The sequence below is a fragment of the Carassius gibelio genome, chromosome A13 (assembly GCF_023724105.1).
Source record: "Carassius gibelio isolate Cgi1373 ecotype wild population from Czech Republic chromosome A13, carGib1.2-hapl.c, whole genome shotgun sequence".
Classification (NCBI taxonomy): Eukaryota; Metazoa; Chordata; class Actinopteri; order Cypriniformes; family Cyprinidae; genus Carassius; species Carassius gibelio.
The window spans coordinates 2,163,256-2,174,193 of NC_068383.1; the positions used below are offsets into that span (position 1 = coordinate 2,163,256).

The following is a 10,938-nucleotide window of genomic DNA, read 5'->3' on the forward strand; positions in this document are numbered from 1 at the left end:
GTGATCTGTGCTAATTAGTGCGGCGTGTGCTGTAATTACAGACTCCCAGCGGCCCGAGCGCCGCTCATGTGAATACTGGAGGAGTCCATTAGGGCTCCATGTGACACATACAGGAACAAATGAAAGGTCTCTTCTGCTCGTGAAGGCTGCATTTATCTGATTAAAAATACAGTAATTTTTTTGTATATTATTACAATCTAAAATAACAGTTTTCTATGTGAATATGCTGTAAAATGTAATTTAGATAGAGATAGAGAGAGAGAGCGATATCCTAAACTGCTGAGATAATAGGTGTGTTCGACATCGACTGCGGCTGGATGCAACCGATCGGCGAGAGTAGCCGCGTGCAGGTGGGGAGGAGCTGCAAACGGAGATATGAAGCCGGACACGTTGTGGCTCCCGTAGTTTGCTGCAATTACGTCAGTCATGGCAGATCACGTGGCTATTGCTTACTTGATCGCGTTTAAATGTGTGTATAAGTGGTGTTTTGGAAAAAGAAAAAAGAAAAAAAAAGTGGTGTTTTGGAAGGGTGCCTTCCTAAACAAGATACCATATTGGATATATACTTTATCAGTATGACATGGGTGTTTCTGCTCATACAAAATGATAAAAGTAGCCTTTAAAAAAATTCCCTGGTGGGTATGTGTTTTTTAAGAAGGTTTCAGCAACAAGATTTACAGTGCCCTCCTGCTGAGCTTTTTAACATTTTAAACATAACACCACTGATTTTCATATACAGAAAAACACAATTCTGTTGGATTTATATTGTGATTTAGACCAACTATTTGAAAGTGAACAGAATGTTGTCAAGTTGTTAAGTTGAAGTTACAGCAAGTTGTTAGCAGTTTGCTAACCACATGCAGGTGAAGTATAAACACAGCAAAATAAACTAGAGAATATGAAGAAACCAAACAAATGGAGGAACATAATGTATTATGTATCATTTGTATAGGAGCGTACATTTATGACCACATTAGATTGTATGCTTTTTAGATTAACATTTTAGTTCTTAAAAATGCTCATTTGAATAGGTTATGCTGCTGAATACTGTAAAAGGTCTGTATAAAAAAGAAAGTCATGCAAAATAAACATACACAAACTTTATATTAACAATAAAGTAAATACAGTAAAACAATATTTAATAAATATGATTTATAAGATGAAGACGACATAAAAACGTATTGAACTGTTGTAAAAGTCCATATGAGAATTTCTGAAACTGAAGCCGACTCGCAATAAACTTGAAACGCACGTCATCGGTGATCAGTGAATCCAGCCAATCGTGGATCAGTTGTGTCGTCATCAGAATCTGTGCAGCCGCTCTTCAGAAGCTGCGCTGGCTGAGTTCTCCGGCTACTCTCGAATCGCTCTCGTGGTACTTTGACGGCACACGTCACAGTCACGTGGCGTCAGCGCTGTATCAAGTCGGACAAAATTTCTAACCGGCATGCACTGCTTCAAGTCAGCCGACGATCGGTTTGCGCAAAACTGCATGAAGTCGAACAAGCCTAATTACACGTCTGATTCACGAACTAATGATTCATTTGAACCGATTCAGTTTAATGAAGGGTTTAAACAACTGACCTGTCATGTACTGAACTCACGAGACGTCTGAATTGGTCAAAAAAAAAAAAAAAAAATCTGTAACACTTAACAATAATGTTCTATTTATTAAATTATTTAACTACATTATTTAACATTTACTATTACTAAACTGCACTTCTACAACATTGTTAATTTCAACATTTAGGCTATAGCCTTCATTAAAAGCTGCACAGTAATGCACTGTGAAGTAACATTACCAAACAATGAACAGCTGTGTTTTTATTAACTAAGATAAACAACGATTAATAAACCGTAACAAAAGTATTGCTCGTGGGAAGATCATGTTTTATATATTTTAAAATATATTCAAATAGAAAACTTATTTTTAATAGTGATGTCTATCTATCTATCTATGCTTCTGTCTCTCTGGTACTCCAGTGTATTTGGAGGAATTATGATGGTGCATATAAAAACATAGTAATACCGTGGTATATTTAGGTTCTTTGATGTAAGTGTGTGAAGATGGGAAATGTAGTGTGTGTGTGTTCAGCGTGATGTTTGTATGTTTGTGACACTTGTACCATCTGGCTGTGAGCATCACACACACACACCGCTGAAGCTCATGATTCCCATCCGACGGCTGCGTCTCTCTCTCTCTCTCTCTCTCTCTCTCTCTCTCTCTCTCTCTCTCTCTCTCAGACTCTTTCCTGGACCCATGCACTCCTGCTCCTCTGACAAACAACACAATATGAGCTATTCATAAAAGATACGCCACTGACTGCATCATTTGTTCACCAAGTTATAGGTTCCTATCAGTTCAAAGAGCCAGAAGAACCATAAAACAGTCTTATCGTTAGTGGCATCACTAGACTTACTTGTAATAAAAATATTATTTTAAGTAATATCAAATATGACTTGTATTGTTCACATTATTCTTGTATTACTGATGAATGATCTTATACTGACCTAATAATTTTTTCTATCAGCTGTTCATAATCAGAACTACTGATTCAAGATTCACTCTTTTGAATCGATTCCTTGTGTCAGTCAAACAGGTCTGAACTGGTTTGCGATTCAGTTGTGAACGAATCGATTGAATGAATGAATGATTCAGTGTCAAAGACAGTGATCTGCTGCCACCTACTGGTGGTTTCAATTATTTTTTTTAACGTATAGCCCTAGATTTAGTTATTTAAATCCTTTAATATTTCTATATTCAAAACTTTATATTTCAAACATTCATCTCATAACATTGCTGTTATGAATTTAAATACATTCATGTCTGAGTCTCATTACACAGTCTGTATTCCTTAATTTGAGTTCTTCTGTGCACTTCCTAGTGAAAAGATAAATTGTTGATGTTGATTTCATTTGACTGGTGGTAACCTATTTGTCCTGATTGTATCTTATTATTTTTATTGACATTTTGTTTATTTAAATTATTTGATAAAAGTTTATAAATAAAAAATTTTACCCAAAAGATGACATATACATTTAAGTTTTCAATAAAGTAAAAAAAAAAAAGGCATTACAAAGGTCAATTTTGCACTTTAAAGAGTTAAATATAGCCTCATACTGGGAAGGTTAATTTCTCTCATCAATCAGAAGGTGTTCCTAATTCTTATTTATTTATTTATTTATTTATTTTAAGTAGAAGCACAAGAGCTCCTGATCCGAAATGTAACCATTAAGTCCTGAAGAATGTAATGATAGCTTTTAAAAACTAATTGCAAATGTTTATTCAAAGTGTAAACTATTAAACATAATCTACAAATGCAATACTGTACCTCTAATAAATAAGAAGAGTTTTGTAGGCTTGTAGAAAATTACTAATCATTCTCATTTTTATTTAATCATCATTTCATTTCACTAATCAAATTATTATAATTTTTTAAATTAAACACAGGGGGTCATTAATGATGCTTACATTGAAACTTGTGGAAAATTGACACAGAGTGGATCACAAAACTATGCATCCTCTGAAAGCTGAATAAATGATCTCTCAGTGATGTGTGGTTCGTTAGGAGGACAATGTTTGTCTGAGATACAACTATTTGTAAAATCTGGAATCTGAGGGTGCAAAAAAATCGAAATATTGAGAAAATCATCTTTAAATGTGTTCAAATGAAGTTCTTAGCCATGCATATTACTAATCAAAAATGATGTTTTGATATATTTACTGTAGGAAATTTACTTGATATCTTCATGGAACATGATCTTAATATCCTAATGATTTTTGGCATAAAAGAAAAATGTATAATTTTGACTAATACAATAAGGGCCACACACACACACACACACACACACACACACACATATATATATTAGGCAAACCGGTAGTGAATAATGCACAAATGAATAAGAAATGAATAGTTTATATTTTTCTCTTGTGTGCTTCGCTCTGACTGATTTAGGCCAGAATTGTACAAAGGCCTAGAAATAGCAGTGAACATAATGGACTGTGATAAATGTCATGTTTTTTGTGTGTTTATTCAGCGTGACATTTGCCGACTAAAATCCTTCTTTCACTTCATTGTCTTTGCCTAGACTAGATATTTTTGTACAGCAGTCAGCTAACCCTGTAAAACCATGAGCCAGTGTCTGTGGACTCCACTGATCTCTGATCAGTTTATCAGAACAGAGATGCTAGAGCTGAGCAGATAATGTTCACAGCTGTTCGCTGAACTACAGTGTCCTGGATGAGACAAAGCATTGCAATGGGAAAATATTGTTTTTATAATATTAATAATTATTATTGTTGTTTTGTTTTGGAGTTTATCTATGATACTAAAAGTGGAAAACATTAAGATAAAAAATGATTTCTCACTCTCATTTATTTGATAAAAAATACATTAAAAACTGTGATATTGTGGAATATTATTACCATTTAAAATAACTGTTTCCTGTTTGAACATAAAATTGTAATTTAATTGTCAGCATCATTACTCCAGTATTCAGTGTCACATGATCATTCAGAAATGATACTATTTTTTATGGAAAAAAAATACAATTAAAAAAATAAAAATAATAATAATATTATATATATTAGTTAGATGTTACAAAATACTATTTCAAATAAATGCTGTTCTTTTTAAATCTTTCCACAAAAATATGAAGCAGCACAACCGTATTCAACACTGATAATAATAATAATAAATGTTTCTTGAGCAGTAAATCATCATATTTTCATGATTTCTGAAGATCATGTGACACTGACGACTGGAGGAATGATGCTGAAAATACAGCGGAGCATCACAGAAATAAATTACTTTTGGATGTTTATTACAATAGATGTCAGTTATTTTGTAACTGTAAAAATATTTCAGTATTTTTACTGTATCTTTAATTAATCAAATGCAGCCTTGGTGAGCAGAAGAGACTTGTCTCCAGATCTGTGCCTAGTCTAAAGTCCTCACTCTGTCCTCAGGTGTCCAAGGCCGCGGCGGACCTGATGGCGTACTGTGACGCTCATATACGAGAGGACCCGCTCATCGTGCCCGTCCCGGCCTCAGAGAACCCCTTCAGGGAGAAGAAGTTCTTCTGCACCATCCTCTGAGTTTGGGCCGGGGCGAAGGGTCTGTGTCCTCGTCTCTGGCTGCCGCCGTTGAGCTGTGTTTGAGCGGCTGTTGACGGTCCGATCCCTCCTGGACGCCTCTGGGGGGTCAGGGGTCAATTAACTGGCAACCCAATCAGAGCGTCTCATGTCTCGTTAAATAGGTTTGTTATTGCTTCGTAATTAGAGAACAGCCTTTCTCACTGCTTCTGGGATGAGAGTTTTTAGTGTTCATTTCTCGTGCCACAGAGGAACAGGTGGCTGTTTTGTAACTGTTTTGTATAGACTTGTGCTATATTTGATACGCATCACTGGTCAAATGTTTGGACACACTTGAGCGAGGCTTCAAACAAACATGCATTATTAACAGAATTTAGTTTTTTACTTTAAACTCGGGACAAAAACAACAGAAGTCAGTGTAACAGTAGTTATCTATGCATCCATTTTTAACTTGGTTGTTAATTTTCCAAAGCAAGAGAGAAACAGCTCAAATATAAGATATAATTAATTTGTTGCATATTTTGATCTCTAAATCATTCCCACAATCCCCTTTGTTGTATTTCATAGGTTGCATGACTATTTTCTGTTTTTGAATATTAGTCATAATAAAGATTAAGTAGCATCCAAACTTTTGACTTTGATCTGAATTTAGATCAATTAAATTTAACTTCTCCTTCAATGGCTGCTGAAAATTCAGCTTTGCATCACAGGAATAAATTACTTTTTAAAATGTATTTAAATAGAAAACTGTTATTTTAAATTCTAATAATATTTCAGAATATTTTACCGTGTTTTTGATCAAATAAATGCAGCCTTGATGAGCAGAAGAAATGAAAGGCAGAATCCAGAATGAGCAGATGTGTCTAAATATTTGACTTGTAGTGTATCTGTAAAGCATTTGTATTTGTATAATTTCCAATCTCTCCCCATTTTCTGGTATGGTGATATTTGAGATATTTCTAATCCGTTTATATGAAATCAAATCTCAACCAGTTTCCAAATTACATTGTGATAAAATACAACATTTCCTCGCAGAAACCCCTTATTAATGTACGAGGTCTCCACCGTACAGATGTTTTTTCTGCCCCATCTGTAAGGCCACATTATTTTCCTCTTTATCATAAAGATATTTAGATATTTCACAATAATCGAAGCTGAAGTGTGTCATTTCACAATTCAAACAGGTTTCCCGAACAGGAAAGTCACAGTGTTCGACTTTTCACTGAAATCAACCCAGAAACAGCTCACTTATACGTGACTCTACGCATTAAATGGGTATTTTAAAGAAAAAGTTCATACATATCCCTGTAATTTGTTCAAAGATGTAGAAGAGTTTGTTTCTTCATCAGATTTGGAGAAATGTAGCATTGGATAACTTGCTCTGCAGTGAACGGGTGCCGTCAGAATGAGAGTCTCACAAGTAATGCACAGCACTCCAGTCCATCAGTGAACATCTGGAGAAGACAAAAGATGAAACACATCCAGCATTAAGATGTTTTTAAAGTCTATAATGCATAATAACACTCCCTCCAGTGAAAAAGTGTTCTGGTCTGAATCAGGAGAGAAATCTGCACGGATCAAGCACTGTTTAGACATCTTAATGCTGGATGTGTTTGATCTTTTGTCTTCTCCAGATGTTAACTGAGTGCTGTGGATTACTTGTGAGACTCTCATTCTGACGGCACCCATTCACTGCAGAGCAAGTTATCCAATGCTACATTTCTCCAAATTTGACGAAGAAACAAACTCATCCTGATCTCAGATGATCTGAGGGTGACTAAATCAGCTAATGTAAAAGAAATGACACACAGCACCATTAAATTGGGTCTGAGTTCGATTTTAAATTGATTTTTTTATTCAGTGTAAAGCTCTTCCCACATGCAAACAGGCAGATTGTTTCCTAAACTCACATCCGGCTGATGATGAGGATTTCTTCACACTTTCTGAACGGCCTTACTAACACTGACTCGCTCCACAATCGTTTCTGAGCTGTTCTGTTCTGGTCCTGATTTAAACAGCAAGGATTTGACTGAAAAGCCAAACGGAGAGCCCATGTGTGTGTGTGTGTGTGTGTGTGTGTGTGTGTACAGAGGTGGTTTCTGAGTGCCAAGTACTGTGACTATGGCGTGTCCTCTAAACTGTTATTTCACAGGCTCTTTCCTATTCAAACTAAAAACAGCAACAAAAAAAGCACAATGTCAAATGTTTTTCTTTATATCGCTGTCATTTTAGTCTAGCCTTTGCTAATTTATATGAAACCAAGTGTTATTATAGTTATTGCGCAGCTCCTGATTGAGCTGTTGCTTGTGTGGTCTTTTATTAAAGCCCCTTTAAAGTGTGCCACGGTGGACTGGGGGTCTTTTTGATTTTATATCTGGAGATCCACCTCAAAAAGTGCACAGAGGTTTATTTAAAAATGCTAATGTTGCACGAGATCGCCTTTAAATTCAGAGCAAGCGAAGAGTGTGTATGCAGGTGGGTGTTCAGAATGATATTGTGTTCTAAACGCTTGATATTGACTTTTATAATCACGCTGATGCTCCTTGTGTTCAGAGAGAATGAGGGTCTGTTGGTTTCACAGGCGAATGGAGTCCTGCTGATTTCTACAGAATTACGGTATAAATAAACCCCAAAATGTAAATTATCTTTTACATGATAATATGATTATTATTATTAATAATATATGATTATAAAAACATAACTTGCATGGACTGATTACCCTATTTAAATATTAGAACTTTGAGATACCTTGTAATGGAATCGATGCCTAAATGTATGGATTTGTTGGTGCTTTTCTGCACTTTTCTCTTTTAGAAGTCTGAATGTGTAGATCTGTGCAGTTGTATAAATTAATAAACATTTTAAAACTGTCTGCATTCGATATCTAGGGTGCTTGCTTTGTAAGAATGATGTGCTTGATTTTATGTGTTCTCTGACAATAACAAACTTTTGAAAAAGTTTCAGTTACAATCACGAAGTTAAATTGTGTGGTGACGGGAGACACCTAGTGGTACAACAGAGTATTGCACATTATTTTTGTGTGATTTAAAATGATGATACATTATGCACACAATATATTTCTGACCGTGTAAATCTTTTTTTTTTTGACACAAAGTAAAAAAGTAAGTTAAAGTAAAAGTGGTTTACGATAGATTAACAAAAATTCGTTCAGAACTTTTTTTTTTTGCACATTAATCATACCATTAAAAATTAAACCAGAACATCAGTGTTCAGATAACATTACGAAAAAAAGAAAAAAAATCTCAGCGAACTAAGTGACTTTGAGAAAAAATATTTTAAATATAAATATTTACAATAAATGTTCAAAAACCTTTATATAAGCTTTTGAATATCCCGATTAAACGCAAAAGGCATTTTTTATTATTAAAAATAAAAATCACAAATTTGACGTAATCGTCAACAATAACAGGAAACTTAATTGGACTACGTTTCCCAGAAAGCCAAGCGCCTCGACTGCTCAACTCCTATTGGCTGCCTGAGTGTCGTCGTCATCAGCGTGCAGACGCAGTGAGCACTTGACACTAATCATGTTCACCTGACCTTTATAAGCCTGCTCTGTTATTTGTCGTATTCCAATACGGGAAAATTGTTGCACTGAAACATTCATGAACAATAAAACATTACAACAGGATGCAAATGTGTTTGTGAGATGACATATAGCAACCTCTTATGGGAAGACACTACAGGTGAGTGGGGTTTAAAATCTCACTAAAAGATGTTGATTGTTTAAATGTGCAAATAATGCATTATCTAATTAAGTATGCACTGATTTGCACACACTTCTACAACTAAAATCTGAGCATCGGAAAAACCAGCTTTAGAATTTTTACGTATTTGATTTTTAAAGTTTTGGAATTTTGGAGTTCTTTTTTTTTTATCATACCATAAATCTAAAAATACTGTAAACAGGTAGTAAAAAAACATAATAAAACTTGATTATAAAATCAAATAAATATAGATATGTACAAACCCCTCTATGAGATCCTTTAGAATATAAATCGGTATAAAACTGTAAAGTTTGGTATATGCAGCTGCTGATGTAAAAAGCTTATTTTGAGAAAACGGCCTTTAAAAGATGATTTATTTGAATCTAAATCTACAGACACAAACATAAACACTTAAATGTGTATTTCGGATGTTTTCTTTGCACTCGTCTGAAACGTTATGAAAGCACAATAGCCCAAATTGACAATTGCATGAAAAAGTGCTTTTTATTTATCTATTTTTGGTCCGTTGTGTCCTGCCATATTAAAAATATCAATGTTTTAATCAAGGTTTTGTAGATTTTTGTCAGATTCTTGGATATTGGTTTAAAAGCGCGCTGTTGGCATGAAATGAGTTTATAGAGCCAAACTCATATGCTGTAATGTGGTTTGTTTCATATTTACGTCACTGCATCCAGATTGACCTCAAACATGGAAACATTAGCAGCGAGCTCCTAGTTCATGCTGGTATTCATCATTGTTTCTCTCCACATGGTGTTGAGAAATCCAACAAAACTAAAAAGAGTCATGATGGTCAGGCTCCTTGTTTCTATCCTCTGTAAAGTCTTCCATAGCTGAAGAAATGACCTCGGAATCATTCATCTGTTTCTGCATGCTTTTAGTGAACGCAATGGAGGGATGACCGCTTCGAGCTCGTCAGAAACAATTTTGACGACACGTGCCTCCAGTGTCACAGATCATTTCAGTTTCATGTCATCATCTGGAGTCCAAATTCTATAATCCCAAAAATACAGAAAAAGTTTCAATTTTGATTTATATTATTTCAATTAAAAATAGCTGTTTTGTATTGTAATATATATACTTTAAAATGTAATTTATTTATGTGATGCGTATCTGTATTTTCAGCATCATTACTCCAGTGTCACATGATCTTCAGAAATCAATCTAATATGATGATTTATCAACATTGGAAAAAGTTTTGCTGCTTCATATTTTATTTTTATTTTTTGGAAACTGTAATACTTTTCTCAGGATTCTTTGAATAAAAAAAATAATAAAAAAAAACTACTGTTCAAATGTTTGGGTCAGAATTATATATATATATATAATATAATATATAATATAATATATATATAATATAATATATGACAACAAACTGTTAGAAGAAAGGGATCATTGGGGAACCATAGTGTTCTTTACTCAACTCCAAAGAACCTTTTATGCTAAAAAGGTTCTATAATGACATTTGAATACACCGAATAATGCAGTGAAATATCGCACTAAAAATGCACACGCGCCACACGCACTAGTATGACTTCATCATGTAACTTTACATTAGCCTAGATGCGTGCACTTTTTAGGCATGATTTGTTTAGTTTTTGAATATACTTGATACTGTTAAAAGGCACATCATTAAAACAAAAAATAGGAGTTCAGATTTCACACCTAAACAAGCATGGAAAACGTAATTATAACTAGCCTAGCTACTAAATTAGTTAAAAGTGCCTATCCATATACAGCTATGATTTGCAAACCCCAAACTGACTCAAATGATTCGCGATCTGCTCCATCTCCCAAACTGGTGTCAGATGACTGAAATGATTCGCGATCCCGCTACGAACTCCCGAACTGATTCAAATGATTCGCGATCCCGCTACGAACTCCCGAACTGATTCAAATGATTCGCGATCCCGCTACGAACTCCCGAACTGATTCAAATGATTCGCGATCCCCAAATTGACTCAGATGATTCGCGATCCCGCTACGAACTGCCGAACTGATTCAAATGATTCGCGATTCCGCTACGAACCCCCGAACTGATTCAAATGATTCGCGATCCCCAAATTGACTCAAATGATTCGCGATCTCGCTACG

At 34.8% G+C, this 10,938-nt stretch overlaps 1 protein-coding gene across 2 annotated transcripts in view; it reads left to right on the forward strand.

Moving 5' to 3' along the window:
- LOC128025862 (guanine nucleotide-binding protein G(I)/G(S)/G(O) subunit gamma-4) overlaps positions 1 to 6,484 on the forward strand; it is a 13,212-nt gene extending 6,728 nt beyond the window's left edge. The window contains exon 3 of one of the 2 annotated variants that reach the window (XM_052612431.1): positions 4,973 to 6,482. In XM_052612431.1, coding sequence (XP_052468391.1) covers positions 4,973 to 5,101 — 129 coding nt within the window. In that variant the 3' untranslated portion in view covers positions 5,102 to 6,482. Of the gene's footprint in view, positions 1 to 4,972 lie in introns of both variants that reach the window. The other variant, XM_052612432.1, reaches the window with a different exon arrangement.
- The last annotated feature ends 4,454 nt before the right edge of the window (positions 6,485 to 10,938 follow it).